At 35.5% G+C, this 25,549-nt stretch overlaps 1 protein-coding gene across 5 annotated transcripts in view; it reads left to right on the plus strand.

The window, feature by feature from the left end:
* The window catches only part of LOC129748180 (aryl hydrocarbon receptor nuclear translocator homolog), a 238,310-nt gene that overhangs the window by 197,423 nt on the left and 15,338 nt on the right, over positions 1 to 25,549 (plus strand). For all 5 annotated transcript variants that reach the window (XM_055742691.1, XM_055742687.1, XM_055742689.1 and 2 more), the window contains one exon: positions 25,400 to 25,503. In XM_055742691.1, the coding sequence (XP_055598666.1) occupies positions 25,400 to 25,503 (104 nt within the window). The remainder of the gene's footprint in view (positions 1 to 25,399; positions 25,504 to 25,549) is intronic.

The raw sequence follows: 25,549 nt of genomic DNA on the forward strand, positions 1-25,549 counted from the left end.
GAAGCTTGACCACATACTAAATTCTTTGTCCCGCACCAATTAATTGGTGTACCGATAAAGCCGCAAACTAATTTCATAAAAACAAACTCACGGTGATTTCTCTTCTTAAAATAATAGAATAATTCGGCTATAAAAATCAATTACAAAAACATCACTTAAACGTTAACTTAACTTCATGCTCCACTGTTCGGAGAATACTGACCGGAATAAAGTACGCTTCTCGGCAAAGCGTCATGATAAAAAAACGAGATATTTTTTTTAAATTAATTTATTAACTGAATCTGACCTTTACGTGTACCGCCTTAATTGGTCAAGCGTTGAAAAACGAGATATTTCGTAGTTGTATAAATCTTAAAATATACAAAAACTAAGGTCAATTCAATAAAAAGCCTGTGAAAATCAAATGAAGTTGCATTTCACGATTACAATTTGTAAAATCAGAGTAAATCAAAAAAGTTTTTACGTCAAATGTTGGACCAATAGCCTTTCTTTGAAGGTGCTTACAATACATTAAAAAATTAAACGCCTTGAAGCCAAAACGGTGCACTGAAATCCAAGTCCGTACAACTTATCTAGCAGTTTGTTGAAACAAACATTAATAAATTGCGGTAAAAAATCACTCAAAAAATGTTTATTTTATTGGGAGAGCGATTTTAAGTGGATTAACTTAAATTTCATAAAATTTTAAAGGCACTACGTAATATTTGAGCGGCCCTTAAATGAAATTGTCTTGTCAAAATTATCGGAACAATCAAGATTGTCGATATCGTCTAAATCTTCAAACTTTTTCAAAACTGTCAAGTTTTTGTAAAAATTGTAAATATGCTTATGCTTATGCTTATGATACGTACACAGCCAGATCTTGTCAGCATCCCGGTGAATAGTAAAAATACATTCACTATTCATCTTATCTAGGCCGGGCCCACTGTGCAGTATTGGACGCAGAGACGACTGGAACCAGGGGAGGAAGAAACGTGGACAACAGTACCATACGTTCCCATGTTTAGTTGATATTAATTCGTTGGGAGCATAGATGCTAAGATATTTCTATGCTCCTTGGTGTAGGGCCTTGCTATTCTTCCTTCAGGGGATGGAAATGAGGTTTTTCTACATGAAGTTCAAAATTTAACAATACAATAATTAAAAAATTCTTCTTTAACCATCATACACTGTTTAATTTTGGATTCCTGTACCTTCATCTCAGGTCATTGACCATGGTTATAGCGCCATTGCTCGCTTTTGAAAAGATTTGAAAGAGCATAGAAATTATTAATACAGCATCGAAATCCTTAGAATTTTTTCCATTCTAAAGATTTCAGCGCCAAAAAGAATACATACACATATGAACACACATTTACATGATAGAAATATTTGTCCCTCTACATTTGTCATCATTAATTAAATTAAAAACAACACAATATGTTGTAAAACTAAGCTTCTCAAAATGAACGAAAAATTAAAAAAAAAACAAATAAATTGAAAATCAATTTATTCCAACCAGTCGATAGATTTTTACTATGAAAAATCAAAACTTCAGTTTAAAATAAATCTATTTAAAATCTTGAACATCATTTTAAAGTGTATGATTATAGAAATTTTCGTTGATACTTATCTTTGTGATGTTCTCCATAGGATACATGAGATTAAAAAACTGGAAAAGTGTCAACAACAAAACACCGCGTCATATGTAGATGAAAACGACAAGAGCATTTTACTTCCCGTTTCATATAAATTATTTAAAAAACTTTCGCCAGCTTTGAATATCACTACCGACAGGCAGCAATCTTCAACTTTTTTCTGTAGGTATACCGATTCTTTGTGACCATTTTACTACGTATGTAGCAGATTTTTCCCAGATCACAGTAAGCTAAAAACAATCGTCGCGTCTTTGAGATAACTGACTATGAAAACATCTGGAAAATTTTCTTCGAGTTCCAACATGAAATCTTTTTTCCACCAAAATGTTCAAATATTCTTCTTTTATAGAACCTTTAAACTATTCCAACACACCCAACACTTATATCTCTTTCAAGGAATTTTCCTGATCTCAACAATCGCACTGAAATGGGGAGCACCAACGAAGGTTTGCATCACTTTTGCTGTGAAATGGTTTCCGAACGGAAAGCACAAATTAAAAACCATGAAAGAACCAAAAAATCCTTCTTCGACTGGTAGTTTTGATCACATTGTGACTCAGACCGTTTTCAACTGTATTTCGGTTAAATTTTTCTAAACTTTTTCTTGTATTTATCACAAGAAAAACTAAAAATTAGAAAAAAAAATTCGCGAGCGAAGAAAAAACGCGTGCGTTCGCTACGGATCAACGCCTACTCCTCTCTCATTAAAATATAGACAGGTGACATAATATGAAACTGAAACCAAAATTACCGAAATTTTAATTGAAAAAACACTTATTAATTTAATTTTAAAATATGCGTAAGTCAATAAAAATGTAAAATCTAAGAAGAAAGCAATCGTAGCCAAGACATTTGGTATCATCCATGAAAATAATTTATAACTTAATAGGAAATCCATTTTTCATTTTGTGGAGCTTCTAATGGCAGGCTACTTTGATTACCAAGCACTCGAACTGAAATTTTTTATTAAGCAGGCAGGCAGGAATTAAGCAGGCGAAGTTTTCGCGAACTGTTCCGCCCAAAGTCTCTTGCGAAACTCAATAATTTGAAGAAAACATAATACTAGAATAAATTTTTCATTAAAGTTAAAAGAGGGATAACTTTTTTTTCTTGATTATAATTTTTGCTTAGCAACTGATTTCAGAAAATATTTTTTTTTAGAATGTACCTAGCTTGATCAATTACAACTTATCCATTCCATTCAATCCTCCGTTGCGCGTAGTCCATATGTGACGTTTACTTTAGCCTGGACCAAAACCTTATCTAAAAGTTTCCCAGCGTCATCTTCGTTCATTTTTTGTAAACTTTTTTCGACGCTTCCGAACAAACGCCATCGTATTGTCATACAAAGACCATAATTCTTTCACAAATAACTCGCAAAAACCAATTTCCTCTTACAAACTCCACCATGATGTAAACAAATTACGAAATAATATAAAAAATCATGATAAAGTTATTTTAATACTGTGGGAGAATGACATAATGAAAAGTAAAAACAAATAAATAACAATAATAAAATGATTAGTTTTTTTAGAATGTACTTAGCTTGGTCAATTACAAAACTTCTCCATTCCATTCAATCATGCGTTGCGCGTTGTCCATATGTGACGTCGACTTTAGCCTGGACCAAAACCTTATCTAAAAGTTTCCCAGCGTCATCTTCGTTCATTTTATGGAAACTTTTTTCGACGCTTTCGAACAAACGCCATCGTATTGTCATCCAAAGACCAAATTTTTCAAAACTAAAATCACAAATAACTCGCGAAACTCCATTTTCTTTCACAAAACTCCACTGTGAATTCACTCCCGGGCACGGCATTCACCGATATTACGAAAAATAAAAGTTTTTCTTGGGCTACAATCTATATAAAATCACTCCTTTTTCTTCCCGAAAATTTCGCATCAGCCACAAGCCAGTGCTCCCGGGTCTTTTTCTTGTAAATACAGTCAAAACTGCCGAAATCATCGAATTTGTCAATACTTTTGGATGCTAAATTTGACAGTTTGTGGAAATTTTCGCAATTTTGCCAATATGAACAAATTGTAATAATTTACAGTTATTAATTTTTTTTAAATTCGGCAAATTTGAAATTTGAAAATTTCGGCAATTTTGAAAATTTCTGACCTGACAGGTCAGAATAATTTAAATTTCCAAAATTTACGAGTTTGTCAAAATTGTAAAAATTGAAAAACAAGTTGAAAATCTCAAGTTTGTTAAATTGAGCGGTTCAGAAATGTCCATAACATAAATAGATTTAAAAAAATACAATAACAAAAAATAACAGTCATATCAAACAACATTTTATAAAATTACTTAAATAAAAATTGAGACAGTTAAGGAAATTTTTACAATTTTGTCCTTCTTAACAATTACAACAAAATCTACATGTTCGAAAAATATGACAATTTTGAAAGAAATATTAAAATTTTCCGATCTGTCAGAAATTTTCAAATTGACAAAATCGACTAAATCTTACACGACACCTCAAAAACAACTCGCCCGGATCAAAATATTTTCTTTGGCAACTTTTTTGAACATCCAGTGAACTAAACAGTGAATTTGAATTCGATCAAGTTTACGTGCTAGAGTTGAGCACAAGTTTGTGCTGAAAATATTTATTTTTCAAAGGAACTATTTTTCGACACTTATTTCACAGGATATATGAATTAATTATTCATATAACCTGTAAAAACTATACATTTCCAAACGTGTTGAATTATCTTCTTCAAGAAACGCTGAAATTTATTTAAAAATTTCGACTCTCTGGACCAGGGTTGTCAACTGTTGTTCGAAACAGTCTGGAAGATTTTGAAAAAATGTCTGCAAATGTCTGGATAGCTAAGTTTTGAAGGTGGTGACTTTTTTTTGGTCGCCAGATCTCAATGTTGTAAATAACCGGTAATCGTATATTTTTGTTACTATCAACAACTGGGTTGTCAACTGTTTTTCGGAAAAGTCTGGAAGATTTTGAAAAAATGTCTTGAAATGGTGGGAGGAATTTTGGAGGAAGTGACCTTTTTTTTTGGATGCCAGATCTCATTGTAGAAAATATTTATGTCATTTTATCAGTAACGTGCTCTGATTGAATCTAAATTTAACATACATCTTCAAACCATTAGCCATTTTAATAGGTTTCGAACACTTAAGAATTCATAATTTATTAATTCAAATCATTTTCAGCCATCTTAATCTATTGAATTTTCATAGTTTCTTAAAACAATTTATGTCCAAACCCAAAAGTCTGGAATTGTCTGGAAGAAATGTCAAAAATCTGGAAATCTGAAAACCTGGAAAAAAGTCTGGCATAAGTCCAAAAAGTCTTTAAGATCCAGACAAAATCTGGAATGTTGACATCACTGCTCTAAACGCAAGTGCGTGAAATTTGTCACAAGAATATGGCAACAACGTGATACAATACCTAAAATCTATTAATTACCTAAATACCTAAAATCTATTAATTTGTACGAAAAAAATTATAAATATTGCAATAATTAAACAATTTTGACGAAAGCAGGTCCGAACAGGTCCAAAATAAATCAAAGTTAAATTGTTAAGACCTTCAGAAATGTCGTATAAAATTGTCTAAATTTACAAAACGCTTAAATATATCGAAACATTGAGAGTTGATATTTTTTCTCGAAATCGTCTAAATCAACAAAATTATGGAAAATACAAAAATTGCAATAATGTCAAAAATGAAATAGATAGGAAAATGACAAAAAAAGTTGAGCGATGAAAATGGTATAAATGACATGAAAGACATAAATCACATAAGTAAGGTAGCGACGAAAATGACGGTAAATGCAAATGCAAATGAATGACCCAAAATTAGGATCAAAATGAGACTATAGAAGATTAAAAAGTGAGTAAATAAAAGAGAAATATAAGATTCAAGTGAAACAAAATAAAGAAGTAACTAAAAAACGAAAATAAAGCAAAAATAAAATAAAATGGGACTAAAATGATACATACCTATTGAATTGATTATTTTTGGCTTTTTACGGTTTACGATTTTAATCAAAAAACTTTTTATTTGAAATACCCCACGTTTCGACCATTTTTTGTGGTCTTTCTCAAGGGCACTGGAAGTTTATTTATTTAAAAGTAGACTGAGCGTTAGACTGAGTCGATTTGGGGTCATTATCGATTTTCTCAAACCCTGGAGTCTTAAAAGCTTCGTTTTGGTTCAAAACTCATCCATGATTTCTTGCAGAATTTTTAAGTAACGTTTACATGAGTAAATTTTAACTTTAAGGTTTGTATGGGAAAATTGAATATTTTGTACTGCAAAATCAACATTTTTTTGGTTTCTAATGTGGAACCAAGCCTGCTGATAGTTTTCGTGTCAATTTATAAATTCTCCAAAGGAAATTTTCCGCTGGAATACTCAGTTAAAGACCGTAACTTCGTATCTTATTTGACAAATAAGTTATCAGCTGTTTTGGCACCACTGCTGAGCGCCTAGCGAGATATTGCACAACTACTACTTTTCATGCAATACTTCGCGGGGCAGAAGCAGTGGTGTCAATTGAATTTATTGTTTATCAATGCCAAAAAACATCCCCCTGTTGAACAGCTAATAAGTAATAACTATTTTGTCTTATAACTATTAACAGGCTCGGTTGCACAGAAGAAACCAAAATGATGTTGATTTTACAGTATAAAATATTTAATTTTCCTATACAAACCTAGAAGTTCAAATTTATTCATGTAAACGTTACTTAAAAATTTTGCAAAAAATCGTGGATGAGTTTTGAACCAAAACAAAGCGTTTTAGACCCCAGGGTTTAAGAAATTCAAAAATGACCCCAAATCGACTCAGTCTACTGACCATTGTTAGTGAACTATTCTAATATGTGTAAACTCACTTATCTGTCTGCTGTTTTTGTCAATATCTTTTTACGTTGAACGTTACGTTAACTGATACCAACTTGGGCACCCTCTAACCGAAAATATGTATGTGATCGACAAAATTTTAAAACAAATTTCTAAAGTCAAAATGTAAAAACATTGATATGATTAAACTCTGTTGAGAATTTCTTGTCGACTAGTATTATTATTGAAACCATATAAGAAAAGTTGAAGTTAACTAGTTAATAGAGTATTGATTGTTGTAAATAAAGCTTGATTTTTTTCAAATTCTGTCATCCGGTTTAAAATAAGAGAATATAATCGAGCACTTCCCCTTGATGAAATCGCTATCCGTCGTCATCCCACACGCGCCAGCAACTCATCAAACATCCACTTAGCGCAATACCGGTTTGGCACTCCGGTTACGCTTCGGGTAGATTAATCTGGCGTTAAATCGCGCCCCTTTAATTGGCAATCTGCCAAACGCGCCGGAACAACAGCCCCAAACATTCATTCGCGGGAGATATGTATGTAGGTATTTCTATGCTGCTTTCCATTTAAGAAACCATATCGTATTGTCTGCCAAAAAAAAATCTTCGCACCCATAATGGAATGGCGAGCTCCTCGCCCATTAAATGATGGCTTTAATGTTATGGGAAACCATTTTCCGACACATTTAAGGCAATTTCGCTGCTGCCTCTCGATTGGCGCCATTTGTTTGACAGTTATTTTGAGTCAGATGGAGAGAGAAAAAATGGAGAAAAATCCTCAGGAACAATGCCAGAAGCAGGACGACGACGCACTTGTTGTTTGCTGCTAGCTAGCTAGCTGCTGCACATTATCGACACTTTTATCGCCGTCTTACCCAATATCTGTCTACACAATATCTGTACAGTAAGTAGAAGAAAAACGGCTCCTCCATGAAAGTGACACTTTAAAAGAGCGAAACTTCCAATATGTTCGATCGATTGTAACGGACGCGATGGTGCAAACTTTGCAAAGTACAGGCGAACGAGCGAGGGGTAAACGGATGTTATATCGTTGGAAAAGCGCTCTGCGAAATTAGGTTTTCCTCGAGCGTTGATTCTGATTTGGCATTTTCTACTGCTTGCTTTTGCTTGCACTACATTACCACCGGTGCCAATATCCGATGAAGGGGGTGCTACTCAGGCGCAAAAAGAGGGGCTCCAGAGGGTTGAATCGCATTTGTGCTTCGAGCAAAAGATGCCACTGAACGACACGACCCGACACCGCCGTGGAAAATGACAAGCGGTTGTAAAAACAAATGGCATTAAGCTTTTCTCCAATTTTAATTTGCATAGTAATAAAAGCAGTGCTGCAGCACCGACTTAAATTTCCTCGCAAAGATGTTGGGAATAAAAACCAACATTTTCTGCACGAATGTTAAGGAAAAATGACAATCTTCAACTGTTTGAAATCCATTTCTTCTTGGAAGGATTGAAGTGAAGGTAAAGTTGGGTGTTATCATTGTGTAAAGGACTGTTGCACTTTGGGTGCTCCCGAAACTTAGCAGTCTTAAGTTCACCAAAGTGACGTTTCGAGCAAGCCATTTCATTCTGGTTTTTCAAAGAAAAAAAAAAGAAACTGATATCAAACGCTCCATAGGATGTTCAGTATTCAAAAACAAAACCTTTGCAAGTAACTCAATCCATTTTCCTACGTTTTTTGCAGTTGGTGCAAACTTTGGTCAAGTAATTCGTTGTGTTTGGCCATAGACAATACTTTGGAATTGAGTGAAAACTAACATAAAATGAATTCTGTTATAAAGGGTGATACGGTCAAAATTTGGTCAAGGGAAAACGCGTGTAAATCTTTAAAATCGTTTATTTAAAAAATCAAATTAAATTTCTTTTTCAAGTTTAATTAGTATAATATTCAGGAAAAATATTCAGTTAGGCTTCCGCTTTCCAAATCCGAATTGCCGCGCCTTACGCTTAACCCCTGCCATCAGATTTTGTACAGCCACCACCTTGTCCACCTTCTTCGCCGCAGAAAGCCAGTTTGCCTTGAACTGCTGCTCGTCCTTAGCCGTTTTTTTGGTCTTCTTTAGGTTCCGCTTGACAATAGCCCAGTATTTCTCAATTGGGCGGAGCTCTGGCGTGTTGGGAGGGTTCTTGTCGTTGGGAACCGCCTGTACGTTGTTGGCGGCGTACCACTCCATGGCCTTTTTACCGTAATGGCAAGATGCCAAATCCGGCCAAAACAGTACGGAACAAACGGCGTTTCTTCAGTAAAGGCAGCAGACGTTTATTCAAAAACTCTTTCACGTAAATTTCTTGGTTAACAGTCCCGGAAGCTTTGAAAAGGCTGCTTTTCAAGCCACAGGTACAGATGGCTTGCCAAACCAGATATTTCTTCGCGAACTTTGACAGTTTCATGTGCTTGAAAATATCTGCTACGTTTTTCCTTCCTTTTGCCGTATAAAACTCCTGTCCCGGAAGCTGCTTGTAGTCGGCTTTGACGTAGGTTTCGTCGTCCATTTCCACGCAGTCAAACTTCGTCAGCATCGTCGTGTACAGCCTCCGGGATCGCGTTTTGGCCGTGGTATTTTGTTTATCATCGCGATTTGGAGTCACTACCTTCATGTAAGTCGATAGTCCGGCTCGTTTTTTGGCTCGATGCACGGTTGTAGACGATACACCCAGCTTTTTTGCGGCATCTCCGAGAGAGAGGTTAGGGTTTCGCTTGAAACTACCGGCAACTCTCTTTGTCGTCTCAGCGGCTTCCGTTTTTCGATTTCCCCCCGATCCAGACTTCCTGGCTGTCGACAAACGTTCCCCAAACACTTTAATTACATTTGTAACGGTTGATTTGGCAACTTTTAGCGATTTTTCCAGCTTTGCGTGCGAGTAGCTCGGACGGCATTTTGACAACTGAAGAGTGAATTCCAAAATCAAAATAGGAGCAACATTTTACACACACACACACACACCTTCAAAATGAGGGGTGTTCAGATTTTTTAAATGCAAAATTTAAAGAAATACGTCAAGTTGATATTGACCAAATTTTGTCCGTATCACCCTTTACGCCTAAGGAAACTAAGAATTTCCTTGAGAAGTGAGATCCATTTTGAACAGATAGCTTTCGTCCCGTCAAGTAGCATCGAAACCAGTCCAATAGGAATCTACAGAAGCGTTTGAGCTTAGCGATTGCAAAATCGTGGTTCACTTCTTTTCAAAGTAAGGGGAAGATTGTGACGTCCAGCGAAACTCGAAAAATATTCCTAATCGGCGTCAGCAAATGTGGTATAAAACGTGTCAAAAAGATAGCAGGTATCGCGTCTGGACCCGTAGAGTTAGAATTTTTTAGCTTCGCTTTCGCTTTTAGAATGCCTGCACCATTTAGATTCTTCTCAAAGCTCCAATATTTATGTTTATTTACTGATCCTGTATGATATGTTGGCTGACTAATCTTAAAAGGGAAGGGTTATATGCATCCATAAATATTTAAAGAATCTTTTCCTTCGTACAATCACCAATCAGATAGCCAACATTAAAAACTAATCGCAGAAATCGCTTCAAACAAAGTATCTGAAATGCATCCTGCTAACAATTATTCGCAAACATCCGTTCCAAAGTCATGGCGTAACGGTCGTAAAATAAATCTTGCAGTAGATACCTTCTATACTTGGAAACTTTGCTTGCTGCCTCTCTCTCGCTGTAGTAATATGCATCAAGATTCTAATTAGCAACCAATTCAGGGTGACACAATCAACCGCACAACCACGTGTCCCTCAACCTCAACGAACGAAGGGCGCATTACTTTGCAACACCCGGGCTGATTCGTGTGCTGTTCTCTTATCGATAAACCGAAACCTGGCAGGGGGCCACACAATCCACAATCCATGCATATATTGTATGTTTGTACCTTCCTTACCTTCCTATCGTTTGAAATTTGCCTGGACATACAGCTAGTATCAAAGCCAAGGGCAACGGCAGAAAATGCAGTCGCGGTTTGAAATTTTTCTACCCCCTCACGACCCCACCAAAACACACGGATAACAAACGAACAGAAGAGCGAAAAAAAAAGTCGCTTCCAAATGTCGTAGTCCCTTGGGGAGGACATCATGTGAGAGTTAGTTGGCACACAAGAGTGACTTCGCCAGATAGCTACGGGAATGAAGCAAAATAAAAACCACACAAAAGATAAACAAAAGCATGATTTAGACTGCAGAGGCCCGCGCCAGCCGTGGAATATGGTAGTGGAGCAACAACGACGACAACAACAAACGGCAGCAGGGAAAAAAAAGAATTGCTACATAGGTTTTCCCTGCTGTTCTGTGTAATTATGCAGATAAACCCTTCGTTAGGACCCTCTCTCTCTCTCGGTGCACACGATGACGCGGGGACCCTTTGGTGAACCCCTCAAAAGCGAGCAATCCAAACTGCCATCTATCGTTGGGTGTTTTTTATTCTGTGCTTCGTGGAGCTACAACATTCCTAGTGGAGACTTTGTTTTGAATCAAGGTTTTCTGCTGAAAATTTTATTTTTTCAAAAAGCATGTCTATTTCCAGTTTTTTTTTATGTTTTTAAGCTTTTCTTAGACAAATCCTTGTTGTCCTGCACATATTTTGAAACATTCGACTCAAAAAGTAAGTTGGCTACTGAACCCACATACTTTCATTCAACTTGTTGTTCACTGCTAGACTTGCTTGTCACCAATTCTGCTAGTATGGTTGAAAAATTAAATCAATTATCATTGCCTGGAATTTTTTACTTCGATTTCATTTTTTGCACACTGACTGAACCTTACTTTTTCTGAACGGAATTCAGGTTATTGGTTCCGGGATTATCATAACTTCAATAATTTAGCTTCGAACGAGTGCTTACGGAACATTGCATGGGGAGAATATCTTAGTATCGATAATCCTGAACTGATTTTATTTAAACTCAATCAAAATCTTTCGTATATTCATGAAACTTTTTTCCCTATGAAGTTAAACAAAAAACATAAGAAAAACAATTAGTTTAATCGACAAATTGAATTGGCCATTACTAATAGAGGTCTAACTTATGAAACCTGGAAACGGAACAAAACTGTCGTTATTAGGACTAAGCTCAAGCAGTTGAGGAATAGAGTTAGAGGTATTAAAAACTGGAACCAGCTCCCAATGCAAAAAAAATTCTAGTATTTCACACTTTTATTTTTTTCTATCATAGGTATAACTGCAATATTATTGCCAAACGCGTAATATCGGATTTTACTTATTCAGATAACATTTTTCATAATTTTTAATTACCATTTTTAAATTCAAATGAAATGAAAGTGGGTTTAAAAAGCTACACAACCGGTAAGCTACAGATGCAGATGAACACGAAAATTTTAAAGTCCATTGATGAAGTAAATTTTTTGACGTAGAATGACGTCTTACGGCAACACTATAGGGGGACAAATTTAAATTTGCAAACGAATCTCGCGTCACGAAAAACGCCTCTTTCACAGACATCACATCTAAAGGATTATGACGTCATCACCAACGCCTGCTTTGATGGGTTTTGTTTTTCCCTACCTACGAAAGGTATAAAAGAAAGGGCCCATCGGTCGACCCGTTTCTTTCGCTGTTTGCCGTCGAATTGAACAGACCGTTGCTGCGCTTCGATCTGAGTGTGGACCCCACCAGTGCACTATGGGGTTTGAGGCGGCAAAAAGTCAAAAACTGAACTTTATCGGATCGCTTTTTTATTTCTACTAATTAATAAATTTATATTTAACTAAGATATTCCCAGTTTTTCAACTCATTATCTTGAATACTGAACGCAGCACAGACATCAGACTTTGAAAAATTGAAAAATTTATATGATGAAGAAAAAAATTTAAATCACATATAATTCTATGGAAAACATTATTTTCTGAAATTTAAAGTACACCATATGAAAGCTTATATTAAAAGCTATCATTTAAACCATTCAAAATTTTTACACACTAAATTGATGTATGATAAAAATGAGTAAATAATTATTTTTTTCAAAAGTCAAAAACTTTAAATCCTTGCCAAAAAAAATCCCCGCATATCCCCATACTCTTTTCCCTATCAAGATCTAATTTAAAGTCCTAAAAATACAATGAAAGAGATTTCAGGCACCTTAAAGCACCGTTTTTTGAGTTATAGTCAAATAAAGCTGAAAATATCATGCAAATGGGTAATTTTTACCCATTAATGAGTATAAATTCAACAAAGTTGATGATGGTTTGTCAAAAAAAAATTTCCTCATGATTGATCATTCATTTCACACATTTTTTCTTTGAATTTAATGAAATGTCTTGATGTTATTTATCATTTAATGATCAATTAGTCCAAAACCCGGTTTTCAAAAGAAATAAATAGTAGGTTCAAAAATAACACCAAGCATCGTACTTTCAAAGTTATTTATACAAAATTTTTGTTAGAATTTATTTTAAGTTAGTTAAAATAGTAATTTTCATACAAAATTTTCAAAAATAACAAAATAGTCTAAAACACCTAATCATACTTTTTGCCGCCTCATTGTATGGAACTGCCCCATAGTGCAGTGGTAATCTGACCCAGATATCGATTTGCAGTAGTTCAGTGGCAACCGTGGACCAGTGAGCAGCGAAGACGGTGAGTACTGAGCACCGATGACGGCCACCAGCGTAGACAGCCAGCGGCGGAGGCGTCCAATGGCGGAGGACTTCAGTGGCAGTGGTAGGGATCCTACAGGGCTTCGCAAGTGGCGTTGCATAATCGGATTATGTCACATGGTCCGATTATGTTGCATGAAAAGATTATGTTGCATGATCGATTTATGTCACATGATCGATTTATGTCACATGGTCGATAATGTTGCATGGTCGGATCACATGTCAATTTATGTTGCAAGGTCGATTATGACACATGGTCCGATTGTGTTGCATGGTCGGATTATGGGGCCGTTCACTAATTACGTAAGCACATAGGGGGGGGTGGGGGGGTTTCACATTTGCTTACGATCTCTTACTTGGGGGGTAGGGGGGGTTTCCAAAAATCTTACGTAAGAAATGTTACATTGATAATTCGTTACAGCCATACGAAACCATATTACTCAGGTTTTATTTTTATTTCTCACTACCTATTTGTTGGTGATTTTTGATGTTATGTTATCAATCTGTTTTAATTCATAAAAAAAAGTTGCTGGTTCTATAAAATTAATAGAGAACCAATTCAAACAACATGTCACCAGAAACACTGAATCACATTATTTTAAAAGATCGTCGCTATTCGCTTTTCATCATAACAATCTTTTTAATTGAGAAATTTATAGAAACAAAGAGTGAAATGGTGCGGTCTGAAACCACGATTCGAAAACATTTTATTTCGAAAATGACTTCATCAAGTAGAAGTCTTTAAAAATCGATATGGGGGCTTTTAGATATTTAATTTCTAGACAGTTTTTTCAGTGATACCAACCAAGCCACTACCAACTCTAAATTTTACAAACTATTTACCAAAAATAATCTTAAAAGTTTATCGCTTATCGCTGAAGTGAATCTCAGCTTTTAGGTTAATTAACAACAGTAATTGTCGTTAAACATTTTCGCACCAATTCTAGTAGGATAGAATAATATTTTTTTTTAGATTTTTATGATTTTTTAGTCAAAAAACAAAACATTTTGATGGTACGTTGTGCTAACCTGATCTCTCACTTGTTTTTTAATTGGAATTTAGATTTTATATTGTTTATTCGATTGTGGAAACTTATTGAAGATTATTGTAACCCCGAACATGCTATGTCATTAAAATTTTATGTTTTGTATAATCGTTCAAGACATTTCATCTGTTGTTTTGTATAAATTATGCTATTCAATTGCCATTATTAAGTTTTATTTAAAAAGTGCTCTGCTTTGAAGCATGGATGACATATTTTTAATATTTTCAAGCTGGTTTTTGAAAAAACGTGTCAATTTCTTATAGAATTAAAAACGTAAGATCTTACTAGGGGGGGAGGGGGGGTTTCGAAAAATCTTACTTTGTCTTACCAGGGGGGGGGGGAGGGTTGAAAATTTCCAAAATCGTGCTTACGTAATTAGTGAACGGCCCCTATGTCACATGGTCAATTAATTTTGCATGGTCCGATTTTGTTACATAATCGGATTATGTCACATGGTCTGATTATGTCACATGGTCGATAATGTTGTATGATCGAATAATGTCACATGGTCGATAATGTTGCATGGTCTGATTATGTCAAATGGTCAATTCATGTTACATAGTCCGATTATGTCACATGGTCCGATTATGTCACATGGTCGGATTATGTCACATTTTTGTTGCATGGTCGATTATTAGAGAATTTGTTTTCAAGTGGTGGCGCACCGGGGCACTACCGGTAGTGCACTTTTTGCTGTTTTCATGCTCGTTTTCACGAAGAGTAGCCCACTGGTAGTGCACCATAAAGTGGACGGTGGAACACTCTGAAAATATTCGGTGTTGCTTGCGCTCTCACCAATACTATCATGAATTTTGACAGCACGTGCTTCCCGATGTAAACAAATATCAGCTGGTTGGTTTATTTCTATACCGCAAAATTGCGTTCGAGCTTTTCTCTTTATTATCCCGAAGAACGGAAACTTGTTCCGGACTCAATACCAGTGCCGTTTCCAACAGAGGCGGAGAATTTCACCTGGATGGCACGTTCCAAAGCAAACAACGCTCCCAAGAAGAAATGTGCCCAGAAGGCTTGCTGCAATCGGTTCCAGGCGATGCCGAAAAAGAGCAGCAAATTCGAGTGCAAAAAGGCCAACCCAAAGATTTGGTGGAATCGCCCAAACCGAAAAGATTTCTTGTTCGGGAGGGTCCTATAAGTTGGTCTCCACAGCAAGAAGCGTTCAGCTGCATCGAAGCTACTCTGCTACAAGCCAGCTTCGAGCTGTGCCTTAGGGCGACCATGCTCGGTTGCGCCAAGTCCCAGATTTACACCCGTTGCCCTTCAAAAACGGTAGTTCGAGACTACACCCGCATTGGGAGCTTGAATTTTGTTCGTTTCGGTCTGTTAGCAAAACTTTCTCCCCCGACTTCCGCGATCCGAGTTCGCCATTTTGACTTCCAAGAATTTTTTTTGAAATCTGAAAACGGAAATAGGTACTCGAACGAAGATGAGATTTGCGAGGAATAAACGTTCAAAATATCGGAACCTTCAAGCTGGGGTAACTGCAGTCTAGCAGCAGCAGCAAGAATAGACCGCCCAGAATCAGCCGGTATTGCAGTTATCATCAGAGCCAGAGGAGAATCTACCAAGCAAAATAAATCTGAAATCTTCACAATTAAACATAATATATAAATTCATGCTAAAATTTTCATATTATTTAAAAGACAATGATCAACTAAAATAAATTTCATTTCAATTTTCGAAGTCAAACGAAAACAAATACCAGCTGTAATGGATTTTTGACAGCTTGATGTTTTCTGTTGGCACTGCCGATTTCACGTACACCAACAAAGGTGGGTGCAAAACTCGATTCATGCTCGTTTTCAGCTTGGAAGGTGCAACACTTTCGGGTGGTGAAAACAAATACGGTATATGTCACAGGATCGGATTATGTCACATGGTCCGATTATGTTGCATGATTCGATTATGTTGAATGGTTGGATTTTGTCACATGGTCGGATTATGTTGCATGATCGAGTTATATAGCATGGTCGGATTTTGTCACATGGTCAGAATATGTTGCATGGTCGAAAATGTTGCATGATCAGATTATGTCACATCTTCGATTTAACTGCATGGTTGATTACATTGCATAATCAGATTGTGTCACATGGTGATTATGTTGCATGATCCGATTATGTCACATGTACTGCTTGTTCAGATAATTTCTGGTGATAGGTTTATGTCACATGGTTAAATTCTGTTAAACGGTTGAAATTTGTCACGTCATATTGCCATTTTGACACGCATATGTTGGTAATTTCAAAAATGCACCATAAGTTTTGTTATTCTATACATTGACAAAAAACAATTGCGTAATTCTACGTTTAGCGGTCGTAGCCAAATTACTACCTCCTCCACTTTTTTTTATTAAAACAAAGACAAAATTTAATGAATTTTTTAAACTTTTCGAAAGGCTTATTTCTTTGGCACAAAAATATCGAGAAAAAAAATTAACCAAGCGTAACACTTTTGTTCTTGAATATTAACGGATACGGCTTTCCTCATTTCAATTAAATTGCCATGGTGCTTTTTAAATGAATTTCATCAGAAAATCATGTCAACAAATTGAGTCATTTCACTTTGAAAATTTGCATTACAAATATCATAAGATTATTATTAAAATAGCGTTAGAAATTTTGGTGTTTCTTCTAAGGTAATAAAAGGCACAACTTATGTGATCAAGTACTCAAATAAAACTGACCTACATCAGCCATCGAGTCATCGTATATTTTCTCATCTTCGAAAGCTCATCAATCTTGAGAGCGCATGCATCATTATAGCATCAGAGATAGGGTAATTGTTTGATATATAACAACTTCTTTCCCCTTGATTTTTTTTAAGCTTATTACTTTAACTTATGTTCCTTATTTTCGAATTCATCTTGCAAGATGATTTTTTTTTCTTTTCTATTACTTTTCTAAATCTGTTTCCATTGAAACTCCGCTTCTGATATCTATTTATATTTTTTTTTACTTACAATTTTCGAATTAATCCTTTCTGATTACAACATAACTTTATAATTTAATCTTATTATTCTTCAACCGTTTATCATTCAGGGAAGCATCTTCTTTTGATCTTCACACGTTCGGAACGCCTTGGATGGCTAGATGTCGAGGGCTTTGTTAAACTCCTTTGAGCTTCTTCAACTACATGGTCGTCAAAACCCAAAAACTCTTCGTCACTTAAACTTCTTTCCCTCTTCCTTTTCAACACCTTTTTACAGGGCACCGCCATGTTATAACCACGTTCAATCCGATCCAGCACCTTTAATTGCGCGCGATGGGCCTTCGCCACAACGTTTCCAATTGCCACCTGGAAGACAGTAGGAGAAACTTGTTTGATGAAGGTTGCCTTAATCCATCGCGAACAATCTTTTGTGTTATGATTTTTGTACCATATTAGATCACCAGTTTTTAATTTACAAATAGGGTCTTTGTAAGTACTTTTACTGTTCAGAACATCACTATTTACAATATCTTTCCTTTCCTTATCGTCTAAAATCTTTGGTTTAAAGGTTTTTTTTGGATTAACTAAATCTATCAAGGTTTTTGGAGTAAATTTAAATAATTTTTCAGACGGGAACATTCCATCTTTCGTTAAACAGCTATTTCTATAATATGATAGAAAAAGGTTTAATTGATCCTCAGTCTTTAAATTTTTAATGTCAATATCAAATAAAAATTTCTTCAAAACATCCTTTACAACTCTCACCAACCTTTCCGCCTGTCCATTACTCGACGGATTATAAGGGGGACTTTTCATAACTCTAATACCATTTCTTTCAAAAAATCGTATGAATTTTGATGAATTAAAAGGAGGTCCACCATCAGTAACTACTACTTCAGGTAGTCCAAAACGTGTGAAAAGGTTTACAAATTTCTCAATAACTTTATCTGCTTCTGTTCCATTTTTCATCCATTCTACTTCTATCCATTTGGAATAACTGTCCACAATTAACAAGAATGTTTTTTGACCAAAGTGAAAAAAGTCAGCATGTATTCTTTCAAAAGGTTTTTCTGTAGGTATCCATTCAGTTTTGATTTTAGGTTTGGGAACCACAGACATCCGTGCACAGGGATCACAATTTCTGACAAAGGTTTCAATATCTTTATTAATGCCGAACCAGTAAATTGATCTTCTAGCTAACTGTTTCATTTTAACAATACCGAAATGAGCACCATGCAGAAGTTTTAAAATTGAATTTTTCATATTTTTAGGTATTACACGCTCGGTCTTGGAAAATCAAGCAACCGTCTAGAAATTCAAGATCGTGTCGATTTGAGAAAACATTCATAAGGTCTTTTTCCACTCTTTCAGGCCATCCTTTTTGATGATAAAAAATTACTTTTTGTAAAAACAAATCGTTTTCTGTTTCTCTGGCTACTACAGAATGATCCACTGGGAGATTTTGACTTAAGTTTATGTTTTTAACCACTTCCTCGCCATATTTTAAAGGAACACTTCGTGATAAGGGAAATCTGGAACAGAAGTCGGCGTTCCCCATGTTTTCCGATGGTCTATAAATGATGTCAAAATCATAAATCGACAGCTCGAGAATATACCTTTGCAATCTCGTTACGTAAATAGAATGTTTCCCATTCTTCCCAAAAATTCCAACCAGTGGTTTATGGTCTGTATATAAAACAAATTTTTGACCAAAAAGATATTTGTGAAACTTTTTCACCGTACAAACTACCGCCAGAGCTTCTAGATGTAGGATAGGATAATTCAACTGTGCTTTATTTAAAGAAAACGAAGTAAAACTGATGGGTTTTTCTATTCCATTAACTAAATGAGAGATTACTCCTCCTAACCCATAACTGGAGGCGTCAGTCGATACAATAATTGGTTTTTTAGGATCATAAAATTCTAAAATATTAGCGGATAACAAAGCCGATTTACTTTCTTGAAAGGCTGTTTCACACAAATCATCCCATACAAACTTTGTATCTTTTTTCAAAAGACGATGCAAATGAAAAAGTTTTGACGACAGTTGTGGTAGGAATTTTCCATAAAAATTTAATAAACCCAAATAAGCTTTCAATTCACTGACGTTTTTTGGCGTTTTTGCCTCATTAATTGTGGCAATTTTCTCAGGGCATGGCCGTAAACCTTCTTCCGATATAATGTGGCCTAAATATTTTAACTCTTTAACAAAAAATTTGCATTTGTTAACATTGACTCTAATGTTTGCTTCTTGTAACCGTTCCAATACTTTGCACAGCCTTTTCATACAATCACCCAAATCTTTGCCTGCGATTAATACGTCATCCAAATATACAAATACAAATTCAAGTCCCATAAGTACTTTCTCCATAATAGACTGAAATATACCTGCACTGGAGGAGGTTCCTTGAGGAAGCCTATTGTACTGGAAAAGACCACGGATTGTATTAATGACCATAAACTTTCTAGATCGTTCTGACAAAGAAAGTTGTGTGTAAGCCCCTTCCAAATCAAGAGCCCAAAAATTTTACAGCCAGCCAATTTAGCAAACAAATCCTGTGCTATTGGTAGAGGGTAAGTGTGAGGAATTATTAATTTATTAATGGAGACTTTACAGTCTATCACTAGTCGAATTTCATTATTCTTTTTCATCACCACTACTACCGGCGAAGCCCACTCACTAGTTTCAACAGGAGTTATAACATTTTCTTTTTCTAACATGTCCAAATGTTTTTCGACTTTCTCTCGCAATCTGTATGGCACTTCATAAGCCCGTTTAAAAATAGGAGTATCCTCTTTTAATTTTAAATCTGCTTCATAGCCACAAATAGGTTTTGAAAAGTTTCTTTCAAATACATTTGCATATTTTATTTTTAACTGTTCAACAAAATGTTTCGCATAAATTTCAGAAACGTTGTTGACCCTTGGAACACCAGTAAAAACATCTCTCCAAGAAGGTTTGAATTGGTCGAGCCAATTTCGTCCTAGTAGAGGCATAAATTCATTGCAACTGTCCAAAATAATTAATTCAAGTGATTTTTTCAACCCATTCCACTCAACATTGACCATTGATTCGCAGCAAGCCGTGCTCGAAAACGGTCGCGTTTTCTGTCGGTCTCGTTTTTGGTCTTGTAGTTATGTGTTTTCTAGAAAAATTATAATTATTTTTGGCTGATCGGAATTTTTTCGTTTTGTGTTGAAGTGTTGTGTGTGGCTGTGGTAGGAGTATACCTCGCATCTTGATCAACAGCAAGTCATGCGCCGCTGGATGGAGAAAAGGCAACATCTCTGACGAATACGGAAAAAATCCGGTGAGGATATTCCATGATGGCATTTTTCACTCTCTCTCTTTGTTTTCATTAACTTTTCTGAACATTTTGTGTGCGAAATGAAACAAACATCTGAAAATAGTAGGTTTCATTATAGTTTTTGCAGGCAGGTTTTTTTTTAAGAGTCGATGAACTAGATGTGTGTTTGCGGCATTTTATTAACGCATCTGCAAACAAACTTTGATAACAATCTTAATGTTCTCTATGTTATTTCAAAACTTTGAGTTTTATTTCCATAGTTCTTTTTTTAACTAAGGAGTTCGGGTTCGCCCGGCACTTGTCGAGCGAAGAGTGTTTGAGTGTCGAAATCCACGTTTCGTATTTTTGTAGGATGTTTTTTTTTACCCGCTTTAATCAGTTCGGTGGATTATGCAGACAAGGTGAACAAAATAAGATTTATCCTGCGAAATTGACCTTTTTCAAAGTTTACTCCGGAACAGTGCCGAAAATAGTGTACTTTGTGTATGATTGTTGGTTCTCGTGTTTCGGAGAAAAATTATAAGGCCAACATCGAAATACGCAATCCAACGTGGTGTGAGTTTCGCTCGTTTCTATCCTAGTCGATGTTTTAAATTTCGTGACCTGCTTAGGTTGTCAGTTTTTTTTTTTTGTTTTGGATTTTTTTCTCGGAATTTCAATTTCAGCTTTTGATCGTTTGGAGTTAATTTCGATTAATGTTGTGTTATTTAGTATAAGTCGGGAAACAGAAAACACAAGGAACTTAATCCTATCAAGCAATATTTCTTCTACGTGGAACCTCTTATTATTTACTGACTTAGCTACATCCTTTTTAAAACCTTTTTTTTTTTATAAAATAACTGTTTTAAATAAATTCTTCATTATCTTAGGGTTCATAGTTCTCTTTATTTGTTCAAATATATTAACCATCAGAAGCATATTAGATAAGGTTTACAATCAAAACCATGGCACTAGTCAAAAGTGTCTCCAGAACATATCCTTACACCCACACTCCAAACCAAAATTATTTTGCTAGGATGCAGAGGTGACCTCGGTCCTAAAGCACGAAATCATTCTTTCATCCCTTTCTCTTTCTTTCAATCTATCAATTGACTGCTAGGACGTGGCCGGCGCCGTTATTGATGTTCAAAGAGAGAGCATCAGTTTTGGGCAATGTGAATGTGCTGTCAGTCCCAGACACCATTCATTTGACCTTTGAACAAAATTGGTGGCCTCGGTCAATCACGGAGTAGCAACCATTGGCGATGTGGAACTTGTTCTACTGAGCCACGCCTGTGATCGTGGGATTTGAAATGCATAGCTTGTAATGATAATTTCATTAAAGGAATTTATTTTTAATCATGAAAGGTTTTGAAAGAGGGAGAAAAATACATGTATTAAAAATTGAGTTTTGTCGATAAAGCATTTCAGGTTCAACTATTTAAGGTGGATGTGAGCAGTCAATCAAGCTAAGCCATTCCACTCAACATTGACCATTGTTTTCCCATAAATATTCAAACTTGAACCATTTACCACAATCAATTTTTTTGCACAATACTGTACGGGTAATTTGAAATATTTAAAAAATAATTGCTTTCCAATCAATGAAACAGAAGCCCCACAATCAATTTCCATCTTAAGGTAAACATCTTCTATAAGAATGCCAGTGATACATGGTTCACTGGTAGTCGAATTACTAAGTACCATCATGCAATATAAGTCACCTGATTCTTCGTCCGATGATTCGTCAGATTGAGTGTTGAACCGTTTAAACAACTCTTCCAGCTGTAAATGCTTGTTTGGGCTAAATTGTCCCCTTGGTTGTTCTTCATCTGCAAACTTCACTGTGGGTCTGCGGTTGTCGTTGATCCATTTGAAACATTTTTTTACAATGTGACCAACCTTATTACAGTAATGGCAAACAACTGGCTGATTTCTGTTAAAATTCTGCGATCCAATGTTTCTTGTTTCTCCATATCGCCTCGTTTCAAAATCTCTGTTAGAGCTACGACGAAAATCAATCTTATTAAAACGGTTATTTGATCGACTTCTACTTCTATTGCGAATAAAGTTTTCCCGATAATTAAAATTCTCAAAACGATCTTTTCGTCCTAACCGAGTTTTAACCGAACCGACTGCTTGAAGACCGCTGCCCGAGATCATCTGTGCTCTTGCTCCTGCCAACTCCCAATTAATTATCATTCTTTCAGCGCTAGCTAATGTTAGATTTTCTTCAGCTAACATTTTTTGTTGCAAATTTTTATCCAACACTCCCATTAATAATTTGTCTCTAATTGCTGTATCCTTGAATTCCCCAAATGCGCAAAACTCCGCTTGTAACTTAACTGCCAAGACGAAATTCTCCGCGGATTCATCTTGCTGCTGTGAACGTAAATAAAACTTGAACCTTTGTATCAAATCGGAATCGCTCTTGTCAAATCGACTTTTCAATTTTTTAACGATATCATGATATGGTATTCCTGATAAATCATTGGCTGGATACAAAAGTTTAAGTTCCTCAAATACCGCTGGTCCTGACAATGTTATAAATAAAGCTTTTTTTGAATCTGCGGGAATTTGATTGTATTGGAAAATAAATCCCAATCGCTCAATATAGTTACTAAAGGACGTTCCAGGTACATAAGGTTCAATCGAACCAACAATATTGCTTGCCATATTTCACAAAACTCAAAAAACAGCAGAAGTTGGCCGAGCCAAACACAATTTTAGTTTAATACAATTACCAGATATTGGCACCACCCAAGCAACACCAGCATAAAATTTTGTCACGCAACAAACTTCCGAATGTCACACTAGCTTGTAGCACAAGTTTGTAGCACAACTCCGATTGCAGCTTATCTGCACTGGTAACTAGCAACTAGCGTGCTGATGGGCTGATAGCGAACAAGCTTGTACAAAAAAACGCGGTTGACTGGGTAACAAAAGGTGTACCTCGGCTTTGTTCTGTATCACTCGTTCCTTGGCGCAACAATTGCAATTCCTATATGACAAAAGATATATCGATTAAGTAATATTTTTAACACAATTGCTTAAATTCTTCTATGTAACTAAAATATGTTCATCTTATGATTGCCTTCGCAAAACCATCGAACAACTTCAATCGATTAATCGATCAGCAATAGCATTACCCTTTGGCTAACAGTAACGAACTTTGGGGAGTCACTTTTTCCCCACTATTAATCCAGTCAACGATTCAAAGCAACGTACAATTTTACAACCTTTGTTGAACTACTGGCCAAAAAAAAAATCCACTTTCTATTCCACCGAACTTAAGTTTTTCCTTGTCGCCACTTTTGGTGTTTCTTCTAAGGTAATAAAAGGCACAACTTATGTGATCAAGTACTCAAATAAAACTGACCTACATCAGCCATCGAGTCATCGTATATTTTCTCATCTTCGAAAGCTCATCAATCTTGAGAGCGCATGCATCATTATAGCATCAGAGATAGGGTAACTGTTTGATATATAACAGAAATCAAATCCTAGTAAATTAAATTAAGAAAATTATTGAAATATATGTCAATATTTTCAAGCATCTACAACGTAAACTTTTAACTCTTTGGCAAAATTTGAAGAAAAAGCTGTAAAACTATGTATTTTTCTGTGGACCTTGTTCAACAATGCTCAATATTAACCTGAATTATACTTCCATATAAACAATTTGTTTGAGAAAAAGCTCCAATTAATTAAAAAAAAAAATAAATGATTCTAAAATTACCACACAACCTGACTACGGTTTAGTGGTGCATCAAACAAATTTCGGCTGGTATTAACCTGCTTTCACTTAAAAGATTACCAAATATCTTTTTTTTTTAATATTCAAATTTTAAAGTCGTTTCCTTTTTCCATCTTACGTTTTTTTTTCGTGAAATAAATATAGCATGTGCTATTCGGATATCGTCGGATATCGGTCGATATCGGATTCGGATATATCGGATATCGATATCGTGTTCTTCCAAATTGGGAAAATGCTGATCAACAAGAAAGTGACACTACTGTAATCAATCAGAGTGATCTATCTTGAGAAGCTACAGTAAATAGGGGACAAACCACAAAAGATCTAACAACTGGTCGCAGTGGTAGGGACCCAACATAAAAAAAACATAAAAAAAAGATTCGGATATCGATTAAAAAGACGTTGTCTGTTTAGTAGTCAAAACTTTACTGAATCTCTCATCTCACTTTAGCTTAAGGCCATCCAGAATCCATTGCGAACAATAGGTTAAATAAGTGTGTGCAATTCACCACGGATGCAGCAATCATTAAGTATCGCAAGTCATGATGATAGTTGATGACTGCTACATAAATTTCGATATAAAAAATTGAGGTTTAATTTTCATATATCTCTATTGTTATGGTTATTATGCAGTAAATTCTGTCAATTATCAATAAGTGTCATATTGAGTGCGGCCCGCCGGAAACATTTATAATTTGAATTGGCCCCTTTGGTTGAAAAGGTTTCTTTACCCTGATTTAAACTATCCTGATATCAGTCCACTATTTTCTCAACAACGAGACCATGGCACGAAAGATCTTGGAGTTTCATGATTCACATCAATCATATCGTTCCAAATCATTCACAAAATAATAATTAAAATTAAATTTTTCAAATATTTCTACTATTCTTTATTTGATGAAGAATCAACTGCAAACGTCATTTCGGTTTGAAATATGTTTGAAATTTCATTCTCTAGCGGGATACCTGTCCATGACCTTTTTACCGTAATGCCAGGATGCAAAATCCGACAAAAACAGCACAGTCATAGTAATTTCATGTTACTCCAGCAAAGGCAGTATACACTTTTGAATAACTCTTTCACGTAAATTTCCTGGTAGACGGTCCAAAGATGTTTTACCAGATGACTTTATGTTGCTAAATATGGATACGATTTTGATGGATTTTATTGTATTTTGTAAATATAAAGTTTACCCAATATCCCCCGAATCAAATATAAAGTTAATACTATTTCATTTTCTTTTTTTTACAGGAACCGGAAACACAAATGCCGATGGATCCTACAAGCCTTCGTTTCTAACCGATCAGGAGTTGAAGCACCTGATACTGGAAGCTGCAGATGGATTTCTGTTTGTGGTAAGTAGTACGAGTTAAATATAGTCAAGATAAGGTTCAGTTTATG

Source organism: Uranotaenia lowii, chromosome 2 (assembly GCF_029784155.1).
Source record: "Uranotaenia lowii strain MFRU-FL chromosome 2, ASM2978415v1, whole genome shotgun sequence".
In the NCBI taxonomy this organism is placed as follows: domain Eukaryota; kingdom Metazoa; phylum Arthropoda; class Insecta; order Diptera; family Culicidae; genus Uranotaenia; species Uranotaenia lowii.